This window comes from Phaethon aethereus, assembly GCF_964289735.1.
Source record: "Phaethon aethereus genome assembly, chromosome: 20".
NCBI classification, from domain to species: domain Eukaryota; kingdom Metazoa; phylum Chordata; class Aves; order Phaethontiformes; family Phaethontidae; genus Phaethon; species Phaethon aethereus.
The window spans coordinates 8,055,051-8,078,483 of record NC_138596.1 but is presented as its reverse complement, the minus strand read 5'-3'; the positions used below and the strand labels follow the sequence as shown (position 1 = coordinate 8,078,483).

Below are 23,433 nucleotides of genomic sequence, written 5' to 3'. Positions count from 1 at the left end.
TGGAAAAACTGTAAGTTACTATACAGTAATATGTTAAAAATCATAGTTAAAATACTGATCCTTATGATGTTCTCCATCAACCCTTTTGTATGTGGGTTTTTTTTTTTTATACAGGCTTGTAGAATCAAACGAACATTAATGTCTAAGACTGTCCTATTTGTTAGACTAAAATACCATTTTATTATAAGGACTCATTAGTTTAGAGAGTCTTTTATTTGAACTGAAGATTGCTGGACTAACACTTAATTGTATGCATTGCAATTACAGAGGAAATCAAAGCCCATGTAGGCGTGCCCATGCTGCTTTAATCATGGGTAATCATGGCAGTCAGGCTGAGGTGGCATGAACTTTAGCCTTGGCATGTGAATCTCTGATCCCTGGAAAGCTTGCATAGCTTGTGCTGAAGCTTGAGCTGCTCTCTTCACTAGTATTGTTAGCCATAAAAAGGACATGGAGAGTAAGAGTGTTTGGCTATGTCCAAATATGATCCTAATTTGTCCTCACTGCCAAGCTGTGTCATCTTTTAGTTTCTTGGTGATCTATCAAGTTCTCTTTTGAGATTGTAACAAAGTTCAGATGTCTATAATACAGCAACGTTGATGATGCTTCACATGTCCTGTGGTCTTTCCCAAGCTCTTACAAGCATAGAATCACAGCGTAGTTTGGGTTGGTAGCAACCTTTAAAGGTCACCTAGTCCAACCCCTCTGCAATGAGCACATTGACCTGAATGTAGTATTTCCTAAGCGATACAAAACGTAGAAGAATGGTGTCCAGCAAGCAGAGTGGAACGGGACAGAGAAGGTCAAATATCCTTTACATGTTACGCAAAAGTCATGGACAAAAGAATAAAATGATGCTCAGTTACGTGTTGTCAATGCCGTATTGTGTCGTGACATCCTGTGCTACGAGTCTTTAATAATGTAATTGGGCATCTGTTAATCACACACACAGAGCTGGATAAATGTCATCTTAATTTAACATCCTGAGTTTTTACACTTAAATATTTGTTCAGAAACTGCAGAAAGTATTAAATGTAATTATATCCCTATATAATTTGCATGGTAAAATTGTACCTATCAAGCAAAAATTACTTCTGCTAAAAACAACATGGTAAAAGAGCAATTATTAATTGAATCTGCTCTTTAAAATGGTTTGACACCTACTGATGAAAGAAAGTATAGGAGTGTAATGATTGTAAGCTTCCTGAAGTGCCTCTCAGTGTAAGTTGCTGACATGACAGTTTTATCAGAGTCCTGATTTTGGTTGGAATATCTAGATGTTCCAGTGATAAAATAAATGGTGATCAACACGACAACCTTTTTTTTAAAAAAATAATGTTTATATATTTTTTAATTTTTTTTTTTTTTTTTAAGAAATAGGCAATAAACTGTATTTCTCGCCTTTCTCTCATGTTCTAGTTCTTACCTATGTCCAAACACGACACCGATCTGCTGCCCCCTTTACACCACGGATTCTCTTTTGTGGACCCCCAGGCAGTGGGAAGAGCCTGCAGGCAGCACTAGTAGCTCAGAAATACAGTCTTGTCAACAGTAAGTTCTCAGTAAATATGCACTTTGCTCAATTTCCCTCTTTCTCTCTTTTCGATCATTTATCTATTGCTGTCTGCTTTACTTGCTCATAAATTTCTCTGTTTGTCCATTACTATGGATGTCAAATTTTTGAGGGAAGTGAAAAGTATTTCAATGAAGAAATATAAACCAATAGAGCATATAGTCTGTGACAAACCAGCTCTGACATTTTTTTAGTCGTAATTTTTTATACCCTTTACATCAGTATTTTTATGTGTTAAATTCCTGTAGTGCTCTGAATTCTTCTGTGGATCAGTGGATCATGAGTAATGTCTTCACAGTTTCAGCTGTCTGACCAAAACTGGGGCACTTTTAAAATAGAATTTACTCTGAACTTTAATGAAGACTCGGGTTCTGTGCATCTGTAGTGATGTATTAGAAAAGGAAGCAATTATTTAAAAGTGTGTTTTCTTTGTTTCATAAAGGAGGCCCAGAAAATGCTGTTTAAGTCTTGTTCATGGTTAGCATGCTAATGTTAAAAAGTCCTACAGTATGAATGCACAGCTTGGTGATAGGATCAATGCAATATGTGTGCATATTCTATAATGTCTTCTAATAGTGGAGTAGCCATAAATTATTTTAAACAAATGCCTGCTATCTGTAAAGTTCGCTGATTAGTCATATCCTCTTAAGTAAAATGTGAGTTTGTTTCATTAGTATTCTTTCAATGTATACCAAATGAAAAATAATCAGAGTTAAGTAGGTAGTGATTTTTTTATCTTCAGGAGATTCTTTAGTTAGTGCAACTCGGTTGTCCGTAGCAATTTGCCAGTTTGCTAGTGTCTTCCCTGAACTCCTGGTGAAGTCAAAAGATTTCGTTGAACCTGGATTTTGCGTTACATGTGAATAATAACTTCAAGATCTGAGCGGTATTGTTTTCAATTACAGGTTTAGTAGATCTGCTCAGAAAAGAAATACATTTTTTTCAAGTTCAAACTCGAACCTTAAGAAAAAGCCATATGCTTTCCGTATAATTGTTCCAGCTAATGGCTGGGTCATAGGTTTGTGCAGTTCCATTAAAGGCACAGAAACAGCTATGAAACTGTCTGCTTATTGGTTTGGGGTTCTAGGTTTCATATTTTTGTATTTTAAATCTTTATTATTATTTTAGTGTCTAAAAAAAATACATGAATATGACTAAAATGACATCCAGTGAACTTGGCCAGATTACAATACCAATAACTACAAATAAAATTGATTAAATGTTTATGTGATCAGTTATTTTAATATTGCTGTTTTATAATTTCCTATTAAAAATAAATATTTGTAGATCTAGTCAAATCTGTATTTTTAATTTGTAATCGGCTTAGTGAAAAATAAATATGTTTATGTTAAAGAAAAATTAACTTGTTCTTGTATTTCTGATTTTTTTTAAACTTTATTTCTAAAATTGCAAGTTTGATAGTGTTTTCATTAGGTCAAAATTTGCTTTTTTTTTTAAGTAACTACTATATGAGAGAGTTGCAGATTTTTTTTTACTAAATACCCTTACCACTGCTTTATCCATATGTTGAATTTTAAGTATACTGTAAACCAAATATTAGAAGAATTCAGTGTTTAAAATAGAGCCAGAAGACCATCATTTTTCAGAACAGTATTTAGCATATACTTAATTTCCAGTTAGGCCATTGGGACTGAAGCACAGGCTTAAAAATTTAATCCTATGTTTAAATAGTCTCATGAATTGGATTGAATTTAGATGTATACATATTAGTTGGGGGTCTATGCACTGAGTTTCTGTTACGTTTTTACACCATTTATTGCAAATATGAATTTGCTTCTCCAGGACAGCTAGTAACTTAAAATTTGTGTTCATCCCTTGTCATTTAAACATTAAACTTCATCAACTTTGTCTAAGAAATATTCCTGTGGAGTATTCTTACTCTTGTTTGCCAAACAGTGTGATTAACAGCGAGAAAGCAGATGAAAGGGCTTGCTGCTTTTTCCATTAACGTCAGTGCCGCTGTAGATGTTGGTGCTATTGATTTCAGAAAAGGTGGAATCAACTTACGATTATTAATTGAAAGGTCATGCAATAATGTGCAGAGTGACTGTTACATAATATTTACCAAAACTGGGTTGGGACTAGGACTTGTTGGGATGATGTGTAACCTCTCCATGCCTTAGTTCCCTCTCTGTAAAGTAAGGGTCAGGACTCTTGTATCTAACTCACGTGGGGCAAAAAGACTCAATAACTTTAGTCAGAAAGTGCTGTCCATGCCCAAAGTAGCAGTATTTCATGTACAACTGTCCTGAATAAAACTTTAAATCTGTATCTCCTGGTGTTCTGTGTGTTTGAAGTCAGTGATAATATTGCATTAGCACAGTTTTTAAAATATAATTCTTACATGATCAGTAAATGATCCAGGGAGTCACTCCCTTGAACTGTGTATTATCTGGCACCTCCAACACTGCGGGTCAGATGCTGTGCAGCAGGTGTAACTTTATTCAGTAATTATAAGTTTATAAAAAGTGAAAACTGCTAGCAATCCCTTGAGTTATTATTTCAGAACCATATTTGATTAATATCTTTCTCGCTATCTCTGTTTTTAATACGTTCTTTACCAAATGTATTCTTTTTTATTCAGTATTCTCCCCTGCTCAGTCTCCTTGCTTTTTGCTCTACTTGGCCAAAAAAAAAAAATAATCCTAACAACAAATCCAAAAAACCTACAACTTTTATTTTATTCAGTGACCTTATTCCAATATGCAGCTGTTGGGTTTTTTTTTTTTCTTTTCTTTGTTGCTTCCTTTTTAAAATTTAACCTTGTGTCTTTTTTGTTCTTCCTTCCTGTTAGTTTGCTGTGGGCAACTGCTAAAGGAAGCTGTTGCAGACAAGACAAAACTTGGAGAACTCGTTAAGCCTTATATTGACAATGGATACCCAGGTAGGGCATGTTGTTGTTTTGTTACACTGTAGTTACAAATTTGTGGCAAAAAATAAATTGTGAGTGAATTTTTCTTGGTCAGATTCTAATCTGAGTTGCATCAGAGTAACCTGGAAGTTGATTAATTCCATTCACTATATGTGATTTGTAGCACTGTGTAACAGAAGTTAGATTTCTAAGGTCTTCGATATCTTCAAAGCAAATAGTTCATTGTTCCAGTGAAATCCAGATTCTAAAATCTGAATTCTGTGTTTTTATCTCTAAATCAAAATCAGAATTCTGATACAGATGTATAATTTTAAAATGTTTAAACTGTTATTTAAAGCATAGTATTGTGATTAATTTTTATTTCAAGTGGGCTATAAAAATGACTCTGCTTTTACATGTGGATTTTGACTTTTAGAATGCTCTAGGTTCCTCTACTTTCATGCAAATATTTTAAACTTTATTTTTAAGTTTCTTTGCACTTCATTTCTATCAGTATTTTTGGTTGTAGGAGGGGACTACCACAAAGAATATCTAAGCATACTTTGCTTTTGGAAGGCCCTGCAGTGATTTCAGATAAATCATAAATACTGTAAGCCCCTTAGGGCAGCAGCTTAAACTTACATGTTTGGGGTTTTTTTTGCACAAGGATAGCTCTCTGTATGTGGTGGGTATTAAAAATCAGAAAAGATGTGTGGTTCTAAAGGATAAGTTATATTTCAATAGGGTGGAAGAATATTTATTTTGTCAAATTACAGTGGCCTGGAAGAGGAACTTTCAGTCCTGTTTCTGGAAACAGGCCAAATGGTTACCAACGATACAAATATAAGGAGACAATCTTGCTGAAGACTGAGAAGTCTCAGTTAAGCTTCAGTATTAATGGAATTTCAAGCAACCCCCCCCCCGAGCAAAGAGAAATCTTCATTGTCTTTTATTTTTGGCAAGGAAAGTCATTTGGTGAGGTGGAAAGCTTGAAAGTCCCCTTTTCTTGCACAATAACTTAATTCTGAGGCTGAATTACACAGATCTGAAACATGAGCCTATAAAATTAACTGAGGTTCCCTTGATACCATACCAAGAGATTCAGTACTTTTCTAAGCATTTCAAAAAGACCTTTGGCAGCCCTCAGCTTTGGGTACTCTATCCTTCTGTCAGTCACTTTATCAAGCCACAAGGTAATACATTTTAACTCTAAACTTCATCTCTAGTGAATGGATTGCATTTATTCTTAATACAGTAACTCGGCTGGTTCAGTGCATTAATTTTCTGTGGCAGCCACCATATTGCTGGACAGGGATCTTATATGGGGACCACGGGAGTGGAAAGCATGAATCTTTACAGCCTGAAAGAGAGAAGCTGGGTCCTCTGCAGCTTAAGCACAGAGATCTAAGAGAGGATTTTCTGATTTAGAGATACTGCTACCCAGAATAGCCTTTTAACTCAAAGGCAAGAGATCTGAGCGTATATTAATTGCAATGTATCCTAGATCTTCATGTATGGAAATAACTCTTCATGTGTATAGTCTTATTGACCTGAATGGGGCTACTTGTGTATGAAGTGTAACTCACACGTGGAGATCATTCTAAGCTCTGGGCCTGTGTCTTTTTCATAGTATCCATTAATTTCAGAATCTTATGTGTATACTGTAATTTCGCTTTCATCTCTGTGAAGCAGAGGACAGCCACTGTAAATACCTCGCGCTCTAAATTTCGGTTATGGCTGAGATGGTAGTTTGGATGATCTGTTTATTCAAAGATCGGTCCTCTAAGAGCTTTCTTTACTAAAATACGCTTTGTGTATTTTATAAACTTCATCTTAACCATTAAAGTTCCTTAAAGGAGATACCAAAAGCATTCCCAGTAGAGTAAAATAATTGCACAGATTGCAATTTTTAGTTAGTTCTAAAAATATGCACATCCTTAGTCAAAGGGATGTGTTTTCATTTCAGGAAAATTAAATTGAACTTGTAATTCCTTTCTTCCTCCAAATTAGAAATTATTTCAGATTTAGATTAATTTTTTTAATATAGCATGCAAGGATAAAGCTGTACAATGCTTCTGAATGTTAATGGGAATCATAACTATATTTCTGTGCTTTGTGCTAAAACATTCTCCCTTGCTTTTTGCTTGTATACACATATATTCTATTTGGGGGGACATACTACAAAATTAAGGGCTGAATAAAAGTAAATATTATATAGCAATACCAGAAATAATAAGTTCTGTCATTTTGCTAATCTTCCTCTCCCAGGGATAACAAAGAATGAATTTACATTAGTAAACACTAACAAGAATTCATTACTGCCCTCACAAGAGGCTTGGAGAAAATGAAAGAACATAGTGTACTGAAAAGGAAAGATGCGCAAAGAATCCTTGCTGTCTTGCCAAAGGGTTACAACCAGATTAATACAAAGGAAAGATTCTCACCCTATTATTGACTACATTCAGTTTCAAGAAAACCAGGTTTGAATAGAGTTAGTTTAGTCAATAGCAGTTCAGTCAATAGTTTCCAATTGCTGGAAGAGCAATTAGGACTTCAAAATTTTCATTGCATTTCTAGTTACATACCAAGTAAGCATAGTTGTTCCTTTGGGTGAGGAATTGTGCAAGTGATATTATCACAGAATACCCTGGAACCAAAGACAGACCGTGAGAAATGTTGCACTCAAATCATTACTAGACAAAATGAAACTAGTGCCATAAAATCTTGAGGGCATGCTTCATATTCTTAAAAAGCTTGCCCTGGGGACTGATCTAAGTGTGGTTTCCCTTCTTGTGGATACAATTGATTGCATACAATTAGTCATTTAAGAGATGCCAACAGGGTATATTGTGCTGTCATAAAAAGGCTCAAAAACCCAGCTTATTCAGAGCTTACTCATTATTGAGTTACTGAGGCAGTCCACTGTCTATTCTGTTTTGGTTCTGGTTGACTAACTCAGATCTCTTCTTGGTTTTAGAGTCACATTCTTTGTATTGTTTTTTCCGGTACTGCTGCTTCATGTATACAACATGTATTTCAAGAACAGCCCAGACAGTTCTATTATTCACCCAGAAGGCAACTCAGTGCATTCCTCTTCTCTGTATTTTCTAGTGTTTGCTGTCTCATAAAGACCTTATCTCTTGCTTTAGCAAACTTCTCAATTTTGTATATGGTGCTTTATTTTGCTTAATGAAGGTAGCATAGATATTTTTGAGCCCGTTAATTTTTTAATTCCCAGGACATTCTAGTCTACAGTTGGTGCACGCTAGATATTGAAAAAAATGTGTTTCCAGTGAAAAGTTCAGCAACCTGACTGCTTTCTGTCTGTCATAAACATAGAGTTGTTCTTTGGACAACTAGTCTGAAATGTACAGACTTTTCCCTTAGGATATTGTGGTTTTCACTGAATACTGGGCAATTATTGCTAACTATACTCGGGGCAAAAAATTACTAGCATTGGAGTCTGAGATCAGTCTTCTGGTCACTAACACCAGTTAGTTTAAATCTTGGTCAATAATGCTAAATTTAGCACACACTGTTTGCTTGGGCAGTCTAGGAAGACTTCTGTTTGGAGTAAGAGATGAGCATAGTGGCCAGAACCCTTCCCTAGACAGCAAGACAACTCATATTAGTTAGTTCAATCTGATTCCTTCTAAAATGTTGTGAAGAAACTGTTCCATAGGCTGGTCCCCCCTTCTAGTAATTCAGGCTATGGACAAATGATGCATATGTAGATAGCCCGTTCATAGACCCCACTGGCTTGATGAAGACCTTTATGCAGAATTCATGTCCCCCCAGGTTGCTGTAATTCTGAGGAGAGCTAGACTGAGTTCTGGTCCTGTCTCACTGAAAACATGGGCACGCATGAATTTAAAGTTCCATCTGCAGTATCTACATTCACCACTTTAAAGGTGTCTGTCAGAATTTGATAGCCTGTGAGGGGGAAAAAAAAACAACCTGCAGAAAGCATATCTGCTCCCTCCCCCTCAAATGTCCCTGGTGTTTGCCCCTTGAAATGTTTGCATTTTATTAATGAAGATAGAAGCAGAAGCATTTTGGCATTGGGGGCATCAAAAAAATAGGAAAGGTCATCAGTTGGTTGAAAAGAAATTTGCATGCCATTCTATATGTTCAATTTTCCGTGTTTTCATGGTGAAATAGCATGGGATAGTCGCTCCACAGATTCTGCTTTTCAGCTGGGAGAACTGCTATTAGTCTGGGTAATTGTTTTTTGCACCAAAATGAAGATTCGGGTGGTAAAGAGAGCTGATTCATGGAAAACAGATAACATTGCACTGTTTGCAGCCTGTAAGGGTTGAACACACACACACAATCTGTGTTGTTTTTTCCCCTTCCTTTTTCTATTTTTTAAGTAGTAATATAATCTGTCCCCAATGGCAGTCTGCATGTGGGGGGTAAAATCTGGAATTCCCTAATTTCTCCTATTTTCTAATAAAAACTATTACTGTACAAATGTAGATCTTTTTTTACCCCTATTTTAAATTGGAATGGTTTTAAAGGGGTGCTTTTTGGTGCAGCCTCTGAAAGTTGGGGTCCCCTGGTGATTGATCACAGTCTTACTGAAAGCACTGGGGTTTTTTTTTGACATGAAATTAATATTCTCATCACTAAGTGTAAAGTAAAGATTTGACAATAGAACAGCTTCCTCTTTGTTAAAAACTTGCAAAGAGTTTCAGAGTTGAAAGGCTGAGTAAATCTTTATATCTGAGGAGGTAAGCTTAGTGTTATTTCTTGTTTTTAACAGCGCTGTACTGGCGAGCTGCAAATTGTCTGAACATTGGAGAGAGACCCTTTGGGAGCTCCATTGGTTTTCAGCAGGTCTTTGCATGCAGTGTGTTTGTACTAGCTGAAGACAGCGCATGGCTCTCTAAATAATTTACAAGTTGATTAATAGACTCACATGGGTATAATTAGAAGAGGGAGAGACAGCAGCTACAGTAACGGGTACAGTGCTTGGGGGAACTAGAGACTTTATTTTTTTTAAAGAAACTTTCTAGGGTGCTGGGCGTTTGAAGATAAGTTGGGAAGAGCTCAGTGCCTCTTCTCTTTTGAAGTGGAAATAGGACAGTTTGAATCCGTCGAGTTTAATTTTTCACAAGCTTTAGGGGCCCTGCAGTGCAACTCCCTTTTTATTATTGAAAAAAACTCTCCATTTTTCTTTCATTTTTCACACACATGCACACACACACACAGAGCCCAAACAGTAGCTAATAAACAAATTGATTTTTCTACTTTATTTAAGTTAGTTTTATAATGATGCTATATGTTCACCTATATAGGCACCTCAATCACAAATATACAGTGTAAAGTTACAGCGATACTTATGAATACACTATACTTTAATGTATGCATTTTTAAGAAACCTTCACCTCTGTTTGACAATGCTTTTGAAGTAGCTCCGTTTTTCAAGTCAAACTTTTGACTTTTCCTCTGGGACTGCTACAAAGGGTTTTTTTATGGAAAATAGGTAGCAGTCTTTTTTCCTACTAGGAGAAAATTGGTGGTCAAGAGAACAAAATAAAATTTAATTTTTTTTTTCCTGTTTTAGATGTCCATATTTTAATAAAAGATGCAAGGTTGTAGAATAGAAAGTTCTACAGGAAGGCATATAGGCAGTATGTTGTCATCTTCTTTCCCAAATTTTACTTTTTTTACATGTTGAATCACTACAATATGATATATTAGAGACCCCTATTCCTTTATTTGAAAATATAGAATATATTTTTCTTTATTCTACACAACATGCAACAATCAAAATTGCTCTATCTGGCTAGCAGGTATTCAGGGCTGAAGTAACACTGGGGAGACCCAGTCTACAAAGACATCTTTAAAGGCCACCCCATTTAGGAGGAAAAAAACCCCCCAACCACAAAAAAACCAACACACCCCAAAAAGCCAACCCTGGAAGCCAGACCAGACAAAAGAAATGTAGTTTTAAGAGTCTAGTGCAGTTGTCTTCTGGAGTAACCGTGATAATCAGTCGCTTAGAGGATATGGTCCTGTCGATATAAATATTGCCAGCCTCCTGCTTTTGCAGCAATATTCACCAACATTATTGTTACTGGAGTATCAATAGTCCAATATTAGCTCACAGGGATAGTGCTGCTGGAGTCTGTGGGTTTGCATGAGGGAGGGAGGGGGTAGAAAGTTAAAACGTATCGGGTGTCCACAGCTCCCATTTTGGTCAGCGGGCACATCGTGCAACACCAAACTGCCACAAACCCTCATGCATTTGAGTGACGTTGTGGCCCTTCGCCATACAGGGGCTCATGCTTGTCAGGGGCTTTTAAACAGCAAAGCACAATAGAAATGCAAAGTATTGATCTTTGCGATTTGCTTTGATCTTTATTGCTGATAGTCATTGTTAAAAAAACTTAGAAATACGGTGTTTCCTTTCCTGGTACTCTTGTTGCAGCAGTAGCTCCTCAGCAAAGGGCTGCTGACTGGAATTCTCTTTGGTTTTCTGTTTGGAGTTTGGGATGGGGAAAATCACGTGAGTTTTTGTGAGGCAGCTGGAAGGAAAAGCATGTTGCGTATTGGCAGCATATGGTCTTTGGAGTTTAACATCATATTCTGGCTTTGGCTCTGTTTCACTGGGTGCCATACATACCGAATCAGGCTCCTGTATGAAACAGGGTTTTTTATGACAAGCAAAGCAGTTAATAGCTCTTCTGTATCACTTTACATCTTTGAACGTCCCTTTAACATGGCTGGTAGGTGTCAGGAGGAGCAGCAAGGGGAGACACAGGACTGGGCAGCTGAGCCCACTGTTGGGGCTTTAGAGTGCATGCTGGCACCAGGCGTCCCTGGTAAGGACAACAAACCCCTTAACGTCCTCTCTTCTCAACACGTGGTGAATCGGTGTTTGGTACAGAAAGCCAAGATGTTTTTCACAGTGTTTATCAGACCAAATTTTTTTTTTTTGTATTATCACTGTCAAAAAGGGTTTTGTAGGCCAAATTCTGCCCTGTCACGAGCTCTGTGTTCTTCAGTAGAGCTGAACTAGTTTAGAAATATGGAAGAAATAAAGATCTCGGTTGGTAATGGAAATGACGTGTTAGATGGGTTAGAATGGTTGCTGTCTTGTATTTTCTCTGCAGAAGCTGAAGGAGTAAAGAGAAATAGTGCAAATATAAATTTTGTTACTAGTTGTTGAAACTTTCAGGTTAGAAGCATCCCCGTGAGGTAATTCAGTAGCTTTTGTCTTGCAGGTGGGTAAACTGAGGCAAAAAAACCTAAATCAACATCATCAGTGAGCAAGCGTGGATGGGAACCCAGGTGTGTGGATCTTGACCTTGGTGTCAGCCCACTAGATCATCCTGTGACTCACTGGTAGCCTGTGCCGTTAGGCAAATACACACAGACTCTGAAAACATCGCAGAGGCTATTTTTAGGGGAAAAGAGCTTTTTGTGTTTGTATGCTGGACACTCAGTTAGGACTGGATTTTGTTGCTAAATCTGAAGATGCCAGTACCAGGTAAAGCAGTGTAAGGGGCTGGAATCTTATCTAGTCACTAAAGGTGACCAGGTGTAGGTTCCTGCATCTCTGGCTTGGTAACTGTGAGTAAGAATGATGCACTTTTCAACATGCCTTGCTGAAGGTCTTAATTTATCAGATACCATTTGATCGATGATTTGGGGTTGTACCTGTTTTAAAAATGTTATCACTTCCTCTTTAATACAGCTAATTCCTATTCCAAATGACTAAAAACACCCCCCCCAAAAAAAGCTTCTAATATATTGGAAGAAACTAAAATACTTAAAATGTGGAAATGAAATATGTTATCATGTTACTTATTTTACTATGTTAAAATAATTACTCCAATTCTTACAGGAAGCCACTCTCAGCAGTGCTATATACATAAAATGAGCGAGTGGAGACTGCATTTCTGCGTAAATTCGGTGAAATTGCCAAGCGCTCCGGTACTTGGCAAGTGCCGGGTCAATACTTGGTATTTGTTGCGTTGCCTCTTTATGTGCCGGCTTCACGATCAGCTTCAGAAACCGGAGAGTCAGCGGTGCTGTCGGGCTTCCCGTGGCAGCCCGGCGGGGTCCGTCGTGAAGGAGGACTAAGCAGATTCCGGGGCGGGCTCTTTCGCCGTCAATTACCGGCATTTCGGCGGTTGAAAGTCCCTGCCGGAGCGACGGCTGCTGCCCGCCGGGCGGGTGCCGGCTGCCGCCGCCGCCGCGCGCTGCTCGCAGCGCCCGCCGCGCCCGGCAGGTGGCGGTAGAGAACAACCAACCGGGGCGGCGGCGGCGAGCGGGGCCGGGGTCGGGCTCAGCCGGTGTGCCCCGGCTTCAACCCGAGCCCGGGAGGAAACGCTCCCCTTGGCCTTGCTGCACCGGAGCAAAGACGGGCCTTTTCCTCCCGCCGCCTCCCCCGCTTGCGCTGCAGGCGATGTAAATGCTTGGATTATTTTTTATTTTTGTTATTTACGGGAAGCAAAATCGGGGGTATGCTACGAAACGCAAAACAGCCCGTTTTCACAAGTCTGGTGTGTTGGCAGGATTAAATTAAAAAATTGATCAACCTACATGATGGTAAATCACTATTAAATCATTCTCAAACATTACAAACAAATTGATACTACCTCTGAGGACCTTAATGTACGCAAGAAAATACAATACTTCTCCGAGAGATCCAAATAAAATGACCCATTGTGAATAATCCTGAGTTTATAGAGCAATCAAATAAGAAAATCTCATGCTTTTGCTAAATTTAAGATTGACAGGACAATCCGGGAAAGCAGCCTTTGCACAGTAGCTTATACTCTGGGCAAGGTGTTAACTGCCAAGTACTGGGCTCAAGCCTTGGGCATCTGAATTAGCTGTGAGAGTCTTCAGACCTAGCTTAAAAAAAAAAAAAAAATCTCCAAGAGAAGCATAAAGGGTAAACGGACAATATTGTCAAAAGGACCTTAAACTTTTTACAGCACAAAGCTGACAGAATTTATACCTGCAGATGCGTTTATGCTGTACTTAGAATTGAGGTTTTATAGGTTTGGAGAAGTGAGTCAATACCATTCAAAAGTCTGTTTTAAAGGGAAATATATGGAGAAGGAATCAATTAAATTATGATAATTGTATAGCTTGGAACACTGACAGCACTGAAGCTATTGGAGAATAGTGCCCTGTAGTCGCTCAAGTACTGTTTTTGCCTTTCAGACCGTGCCTTTAATGCTCCGTTACTTTTGTCTTGAGTAGGTAGTATGATTCTGTCCGCTGATTGCCTGATACGATTTTCTGTTAGTCCTGCAGATCTATGGGTTGGGTAAGAGCTGATAGGCCACACTCCTATGAGTTTCATGAGAAAATACTTTTCATGAGGAGTACCTTATACTTGTGAAAACCTTTGAAGCTGTGGGAAGTAAATGTATTTTTTTAAATGGTCTGCTGGAAGGTGCTAATTGACAGCCCTGGAGACAAAATCTCTAAGTGTCCACACAGCAGTGCCAGCATGAACGGCAGCACTTTAAGCCTCGGTTCCTTGTACCCTTCCTGATCATAACCTTGAATTGATTAGATCAGTTCTCAGGTCCACGGCTGCTAGTTCAGCTGTGTAGTCTGGAGCATTAACATGGTCGAGACAGGCTGGGAGATAAAGGAGTTATGGTTTGTGGTATTGATGTTAGGCAAGAACGTATGCTTGAATGAATTACATTTCTATATGGCGTTGGTTGTGGCCTCATTCTGCCACGTATACAATTTCTGAGGTTCATCGTGACCTTGCTCCACAGCTATGTATGGTGCTCTTGGCACAGGGTATCGCTGTAGCTCAGCGGCTCTGCAGCATTACCTCTGATGGGTGAATTTTACTCCTGTACCTTAATTTCTCTCCTTAATAGAGATGTGCTTCCACATTACCTAATCTGGATATCTCTTTGTAGCACATTGTAATTTTTACAAGAAACTTATCTTTGGACTTCTCTAAGATAAAGTAAAACCTCTCTAGAGCCTCATTCCCCCAACTTTGAGTTGGAAACTCACACAAGCTTATGTTGAAAAGGAATTGATTATTCAAAGCTCTTGTGCTTCATAATCTACTTAAAACATGTAGATTGACTGTTTCATCAGAAAAGCTCTAAATTTTACTTTGCTATACAGCCCATTGGGTCATGTGCTTAAGGCCAGGAGACCTCTGGTGTTACTTACAGACTGTGTGCCCCTCCAATTACAGGTTATTAATTTGCCTTACATCCAAGAGACAGTTCCACATGAGTGAAAAGGAATACCATACTGCAGAGTTCTTCATTACCTACTCTGTCTGTACCACAGGAAAATAAGAATGATACTGATTTCTTTCTTCCTTTTTTCCCTTTTTTCTTTTTTTTTCCCCCCTCTGGTCTCTGGAAGATGTTTTACAGTTTTAATGCAGCTGTTTTAAGTGTGACTGTTCCTGTTCAAGGGCAGCTGATGTACTTTGTAATGCCGTTGAACAGCCAACAAGCTATGTTCCCCTATTGTGTTGAAGTGATAGGTATGTTTGCTAATCAAGAGGAGAGCAGAGCTTGCTGTCTGACTTGTTTATATTTTATTTCTCACCATCAAGCTTTAGAGGGAGGCACAGAAAATATGTAAGCATCTATATTATTCAGTGATGTATATATGTACATGAGCGTACAAACAATCTAAAGTCTATTGCTGATATCTTCTAGTCAGTCATCGTTGAAATTACCAAGTGTCAGGGTTACCACGTATCCCCAGTGTTACTAAAAAAACTCCAAACCCGGCATGCCATTAGATAAACTGTTAACTAATTGTCACTCCATCTTGTTAGATTTTTTTTTTTTCTCCTCTTGTGATTGCTTCAGTTTTGTTCAAAAATAGTGACCAAAGTAGAGGATTTTGATCATCAGCATTCACAGCAGGCCTATGGGAAGTGGTCAGATCAAGGAGATGCTGCCTGGTTCCTATCACAATTGCTTTTTAATTTTCTTGTAGACTGTAGAGTTTCTCTTTTCCACATGCAGGACGGAAGCAATTTGGCCCCTGGGACTGGAGAATCTATGATCTGCTGGAAGCTCAACAGCACAGTATACCCACTTCTTTCTCTGTGCCACTCCTGGGGCTTTCAGCCTCTGCCCTGATTACCTGTTCATCTCACAGGGATGTCGACTCTGGCAGAATCCTACTTCAGTGCAGTTTTACTCATGGGTTTCTAGGTTTTATTGCAATCCCTTGCAAAACTGTTTTAAGCGTTCCAAAAATGTTTCCCAAAAAACGGTGTAATTTGGCATCTTTGTAAATCCTTGTTAAATTATTTTATCATGTTTCCATTAGGAATCATGATAAAATAACATGCATCAAGACAGAAAGTTTAGTGCTGCAGCCAGAAATTCAGGAATACAGGAAGATTCCACTGGTGGAATGGAATACATTTTGGGGAAAGAGAAGGTGGGATTTTATATTTTTTTTCTTTTTTCGTACTAGGGTGTCTTGGGTTTGTATTAGTTCTGGTAACCTGAAGGATAGGAAGAACTGCCCTGCAAAGAGCACTGAAATTCTCCTGTTATCCCTTCTATGCCTGCCTGCAGCTCATGTCTTAGATGGGTTTCATCTGTCTAATAACATTTCTGCCTGCTGCTGCAGTATTGTGTAGTTAATTTTATGAATCCCATTTTTAATGGAATGCCTAGTTTTGCATTGTCATTTTGCTCTCTGTCAAGCGCCTGGTTTTATTCCATTCCTTTTTTCTTTTAGCAGATGGAGAATATTACTCTCCTTAACTTGTTTTTTTTAATGTGAAGTGGATATCCTCAATTAATACACTAATCTGTTTTCTAATTAATTCCCTGTGGTTTTCCTCCCTTTATGCTGGTACATTGAATCCTGAGTGCAATTCTGTAAACTCAGTTATTTGATTATTTAAAGGAGAAGTAACGAATTTCATGACAGAGGTTTTAAGACTTTAGGAAATATGAAATTTCAGGAAGCAAATGGATTCTATGAATGTGGTTTAAAACCTGCTTGTACCCATGGTATAAATGAGCACTGCTAATACTATACTCTACTAAAATACAGGCGCATTCCTGTCGGCTAGTCCTAAAGCAAATTGCACTGTTAGAAATCTGATGCATACACTCTCCTACAAGCACTTGTTGTTGTATTTTTGTATGCAGATGCGATGGCAGGGTGAATATCAAAACATCAACATTCCGTGATGTGGATTTATGTAGCATTTTTTATCGCTTGTTTCCAGTAGAGGCAACAGTGTATTAGACATACTGTACAAATAAAGAGAAAGGACTCGCATTGCTTCTTGAAAATTGTTTGAGCTGCTGCTTTGGGAAGTAGCTTGAGCTGATTCTGCTGACCTTTCTTTGGGGTTATTTGATACTGAGCCCAACATATTGCAAGAGTCCTTGGAAAATTTATAGTCACTATTGTTGAACCGAATTGTTTAATTTTTCGGGGAAAAAAACCCCCAAACACCAAAAAACCAAAACCCAGGTTACATAATTTTAAGTATCTTGATTTAAATATTTTACTTTTTGAAGGCTATAGTGAAAATATGCAGGATACCTCCTTACCGCCATGTCCCATCAAATAGGATTTTTAAAGCTGTATAGTAATTGTAATCCCAGTCAGCATCTTGCTGATGTTCTCTCTTGCCCTAAAGAAAAATAATAATAAAGGAAAGAGAACTTTTATTTCTAAAATTAGGGATTCATCAATGCAGTAATTACAGGAGTTGAAATACATTTTTAAAATTTATTTTCAGTTATAAAATCTTCAGGCCTTTGGGCAAATTGGAGAAATATCCCATCTAGCCTGCTGTGGCAGAACCATTATCTGCTAAGTTAAATACAGAATGTAACAGAACTTTCTTTCTTGTTTTAGTATTTCTTTTACACAACTCAGGTCATTATTTTTGCATTTTGATAAGATTCACTTCATTGTGACATCAGCCCAGTATGGCTGAGAGAAAAAGTACATCGCAAAATTGTGTAGGCATCAATTTTTATCAGATACTTTGCCATAGTCCTACAGTTCCTTAGGAGTTTGGGAGTTCCATGATAGCACAGTAAATATGCAAAAGTCAACAGTAACTCCTCTCCAAAATCTATCAATTGTAAACAGGAATAACTCTTTGTATTTTCCTTCCTGTAGCAGTCTAACCAGAAAAAGTAGTCTGTATCCTCCTTAATTGCAGACTCAGCATACAAAATAAATGTCATCTTTTTAATCCTTTGCAGTCCCAGACAACCTTGTTATGAAGATCGTGGCAGAACGCCTAAACGCACTAGACTGCATGACCAATGGTTGGGTGCTTTGTGGCTTCCCAAGAGATATAGAGCAGGGAAAAGAGCTGCAAAATTCATGGTTTATGCCAAACAGGTAAGATGCAAATTTAGCAGTCATGACATTACATATATGAAAAATTTGTTTATGGAAAGATACAGATCTTTATTGACACTGTATATGCTGTTGCATCTTATTCATTGTTTCCTTAGCTAGAAAAGGGGGTCTTGCTCCTGGAGAGTAGGAAATAGAGCACTGGCCTTACAAAGCCTCCAGATGGCCAAACTGTGGGAGAGAGATTTGTTGTTCGGGTTATTTGTTTGCGTTGCCTCTAAAGGCAAACCATAAGAAATGGATTAAAGTTTGGATTATATCAGAAGGTGTATTTTATTTGCAGCGGGAAGGGGGATCTACATCTTCTTTCTTTAGCATTGGCATAATATCATGGAAATATATTAGTATTGCGAGGAGCTCATTATGAGACTTTTGGGTTTTGAGAAATAATTAAAAACAACATGAGAATTATCTTTTATTTGAGCTATAATGAAGTGTTCATGTAATATAAGAGAAATGTGCATCAAAAGAGATCTGTAATGACTGCCAGGCAAATAAAGTAGTGTTACTCTTTACAGCTGGTCCAAAGGTGGTGAGGATTTGAAATGCTGGTGTACTCATCAAAGCTGAGAGGCTCTTCTGTTCTCCTCACACGGGTTCCTGGTTCAGTCTATACCACTGACTGACACAGTGGCCATTCCAAAGGCATATGTTGGAAATTTGTAGTCTTTATGCTTCCAGGAAGCTTATTCTTATCTAAAAACTAGTAGAGAAAAAGGTATGTTACCCACCTAGGTGTTTAAGTTGGCAAAGTTACTCTTCCTGTATCTTCTGTGTGGCTGCCCTCGATCCTCCCACCGGTTCCCGTACAGGGGAAGGATGTAAAAGGGTAAGACTGAGTTGGAGAGTGAAAAGAAGAGAGTGAAAAGGGAGGGCGCTAGCAGTCATGCCATCAAGATTTGAAAATGAAAGTATGTGAAAACAGCAGTAGCTTTATTTATTAAAAGTAAGACAAAATACATCTTAAACAGGAGACCATTTAATGAAAAAAGGGAGAAAGAATCTTGAAACTTATGCTAGATTCAGTTAAATAAAATTTCCCATGTGCATTAGAAGGTATGTCCTGAGTGCACATGTACCTGAATACCTGAGATCAGTGTGAATACTCAAGTGTGTGCCATGTGTTCCTCTACAGGATCGAGACCTCATCAAATGAGGAAGAATAAGTCATTATAGAATTGTATGTGTGGAAATTTGGCACTGATCCATTTGCTCAGCTTCCATTTTCTTTAAAGTGCTCTGCACATTCATACCTGAGTTAAGAATTTGGCCCCTGGTATTTTATACAGGGGTTGAAGTAAGGGACAAAAATAGACATCATGCTACCTGATTGATTTTGGAGCTGATATTTTCCATGCAACTGAAGTAGTAGGTATATAAGGGAGAGAGGGTGATTATAAACAGAAGGACATATTGCAGCATAGGATAGCAGGGCAGTAATTCAGTTTCAGTTGTGATGCTAGTTATAAAACACTATCTGCAGAGGTGGTGTTTCTGACATCAAGAGAAAAACCTGATAGAATTATAGCCTTGAAATCAATCTGGGAATAGGATGCAGAAATCTATAAATCAGACACAGAACAATCTACAAAGTCTCATTTTTAGGAGAGCTCTGTTGATGAAATTAGATTAAAATAAATTTACATATATATCAAGTTTATTATTAAAATCTAGTCACATCAGGAAACAAAATTATTTGTGAAAGAGTATGTTACTCTGTGTTTTGAGCTCAAAGTAGACCTCTTTGGCTGATCAGAACACAGAGTTATTGTGTGCTTGTCAAGTCATAAATCTATTCCTTAGAGCTAATAAATGGTTAGTGTTCAAATACTATGTTTTATCTGACTCCCACCTCATAAAGCTAGTACACATAATACTAAATTATACAGCATTGAGCAGGATCAGTCTCCTGACTCCTCCATCTTATGGAAAGGAAAACAAACCTCGTAATTGATGGTAGAAAAGAAGGAAAATAAAGTTATTTGAAAACAAACAAAATGGGCTATAAAGTTTGTTAAAATGTAATAATAAAAAAACTCATACAGCATCAGCCACTGCATCCAAAGAACTGCCCTGGAACAAAAAGGAAAATAATTCATTTTCCACTCAAAAAGTAAGGTACAGGGTTTTCTTTAAATTAGAATTTGCAGTAGAGCAAAAGCTTGCTTACAGACTGGTACAGGAAAACCTGCCTGTATCAGACAAAACCTGTCTACCAAAGAACTGCTCTTTCTGAACTCAGAGAAGACATGTATTGCTTTCTATGTTCCTCCCTATGAAGCAGTTACTGCTTAAGTGGACAGGATCCTAATCGTATTGAACTGTGGCAGCCTTTAGGGCAAATAAGAAGCTGAATCTATTAGTGGTCTCTCAGCTCTCTAGTAAAAGAACACTATTAACCACTTAGTGCCTACAGTAAGGGGGAATCCAAATGCAATTACAGGTTGGCACCTGAAGCTCAGAACTACTAATGCAAAGGACTGAATTCAGTGCCTCATCCAAATGAGAGTAAACAGGTATACTAGCGCTTTTTTTACTGTTAATGCTTGAGCAACAATAGGAAATATATAGTGTCATCATGAATAGTTCTAATATACAGAAAACTATTTAATATCTAGCAAAATCTTTCTTATCCCCTTCTGCTCTCTTCCCAACTTACAGTTAAAATAAGATTCAGCAGCACCAGTGTCATCTGTTACATATCTCTTGTCATTAGCTTCAGTTGGTTCATGACCAGCTGTCTGCTGGTTCCAGGCCAGCTTAAGGCAATCAGCAGTTTAAGGATTCCCTGAGCCAGAGGGTCATCTGGACAACTGTCTAATAGCCCGTTTTCCTTGACTTTATAGTCTCTTTTCCAACACACTGTACTTTTGGCCTCCACCAAATCGTAGGCAAAGAAGTTTTACCTTTTCACCGGGTGTCATACGAAAATACTTCACAATGTTTTTTCTGGGTTCCTTTCTTCTACTGAAACACAGTTATAAGCGTTCCCTGTTCATGCTCTCCTAACACTCCTGATTTTATAAGCCTCTTGTATATGCCTGTTCAGTCATCTCTTTCCCAGGCGAAGAACCTTGGTCTTTGCTTCCCTTTCCCAAAAGTCATTTCACTTTTCTGATCATCCTGTCCCCCTGTTCTCTACCTTTTCTAGTTATTCTGGCTGTTTATTTCCTAAGGTGGGACAACCAGAACTGCGTTCAGTTTTGAGGGTAGAACTGTCTACTGGATGTGTGTATATATATATATATATATTACCATAAGCATTTTTTATTTTAATCTTAACTCCGTTACTCATAATTGCTGATATTCTATTAGATGTTAATGTGATAGATTTTGGAAGAATGTCTTGTGCGTGTAAACTATGGTAACTATACAGTGTGCATTTCATTGATAATATAGTGAAAAAATCAGTGTGTCACAAATCTCAGTTAAGTGTGTACAAACTCAGCAAGGAGCCTAAAGGCCCCTTAACTCAAGATCTCTGTAGTTAAAATTGTAGCCAGGTTTGTGTTTGAGTTCTCCTCAAGCTGATAAAACAAGCCCTTCCATCTGTGCCAACGGGCTCTGCTGCTAAGTATGTCCTGGGATTCCCAGTTTCTCTGTTCCATCATTTCCTTTCTCTTTTTTTTCCATTTGATCTGAATCCAGGGTCAATTATTTTACATTTCAGTATTGATTAATTATATTACAGTAGTAGTGGATGGACAAAGCTGGGCAGGGTAGGGATGAACTTGGGGATTGACCTTACAATACATACATAATATATTTCAAGTATTTTACAATATTGAAGTTTTTTCTTTCCCAGTAGACAAAATAAACAGCACTAGCTTCTCCAGTGCAGGTTTTCCAGCAGTGTTTTATTTGGTCTTCAAAACGATGTGGCTGTATCCCCAATTATGTCCTCTTTTTACATAATATATTTAAAGCTTCTTTTTCATCACACTGCTAAGAACCTGTATTCAAACAGTTTAGGATAATGAAGTTCTTGATTTCTAAGGTAGAATCTGTGAATATGTTGAAAAGGGAAAAATCGGAATGGAAAGATTTTTTTTAAACTATTTGGTTTTTACATGGGGCTTTCATATTTCTGCAGCTGATCCCAATGTGGATTAGGGATAATAAACAGCCTATTAATGGAGGCCTGAACTAGGAAATGGAGTTTGAATCAGCAGCAAAATTCAATGGCTGGCGAAGGTTAATAACTCCATTACTATCAGCTCTCTTTTTTAGCCGTTTGAAGAGCTAGGTGTTAGCCTTATCTTACTCCTCATTAATTGAGCTAATAGAACCCCAGTGACCCTACCATGCTGCCATTATCTGAGAGTTTACCAGACATGGACTGGAATACTTATCGCTGAATATGTATTCGTCAGATTCATTTTTATATCAGAAATATTTTTGTTAGATTGGCTGACTTCAGGTTTCTTTTTGTCTTTTCATTTCCTTGCTGCCTTCTGTAACAGCTACATATTTGGAAATTAAATGTAAATGACTAAATTAAAATCCTATCAAGGAACAAGCTAAGTCCCAAAATAGTTGCATCAAGGAAACATAATAGTGATTGAATTATTCTGACATGGAAAAATCTTACAGAGCATTTTTAAAACTTTGGCCTAATTTAAATTATGGATATTTTATATTTATAATAGGTGTGTTTTTAATTGATGGCATACAAAAATCTGATGAGTAACAAAGAAGAAAAGTTATAATTATCTTATTTTCTCCTCATTTTTGGGCGGGGGGAGACACAACAGAAAAATAATGTGGTAATCAAGGTACTAAATCAGTATAATAAAATTTGCCTGTACCACAGAGAGAGAAACAGTAAGAAAAGTCCAAATGACCTATGTAGCATTTGGCTTAATTTATAAAGAAAGTAGTAAAAATAATAGGCAGACCAATTCTCTGTTTCAATCATTCTCATTTTTTGTCTCTTCTGATTAGAAAGCAGCTCACTCTTACCAGAGCCATTATATGGTTGCTGGTTTATTGACTGTTGTCTTCACTAATGCTAATTGGTTTCCTTTTTATTATCACTTTGCACATCAGTGCTCCCATCTCAGCTAATCTCTTCCTTCACATGTTCAAAGTCAAACAGACTGACTGGTTCAGTAAAAACGAAGGGGCAAGATGGTGGGAGCTAAAGGAGCAGGATCTTCTTGAGGTCAATGGTGTGCTTGTAAAATAGAAACATATTTTGGAAAATGTGTTTTAGGTGATGAATTCTTATCTGTCTTCCCCACCCCGGTGGAGGTATTCACACTTAGCTGTGATGACTATACATTAAGTACATGCATAGCCATGCTCTGAGGTAGCAGAACACCCTGGCCAAGTGATAAAAATTACAAGTTTTTCTTCTAATCAAAATCCATTACAGATTGCAATGATTATCATTACAGATTACTGAGCACAATTAATAAATCTTCATCTCGCCCAGATTGGTGAATAAATCATTTGTTTAATCCACAGTTGCTACCCCTGTAGCCTTTTTCAACCTACAGTAATTCAGTCATTGTATTATCTCTTGACGTAAATGTTTTGAGACTTACCCTGTTCATTGACAGGATTTTAATTAAGTCATTTACCTTTGTTTCCTGATCTGCCTCTATTG

The 23,433-nt window shown here is 37.7% G+C and overlaps 1 protein-coding gene across 1 annotated transcript in view; it reads left to right on the top strand.

Moving 5' to 3' along the window:
• Window positions 1-23,433, top strand: part of AK8 (adenylate kinase 8) — a gene marked incomplete at both ends in the record, with an annotated part of 71,422 nt that overhangs the window by 25,315 nt on the left and 22,674 nt on the right. Inside the window, 3 exons of the mRNA XM_082009020.1 lie at window positions 1,420-1,551; window positions 4,389-4,478; window positions 17,663-17,804. Coding sequence (XP_081865146.1) covers window positions 1,420-1,551; window positions 4,389-4,478; window positions 17,663-17,804 — 364 coding nt within the window. The remainder of the gene's footprint in view (window positions 1-1,419; window positions 1,552-4,388; window positions 4,479-17,662; window positions 17,805-23,433) is intronic.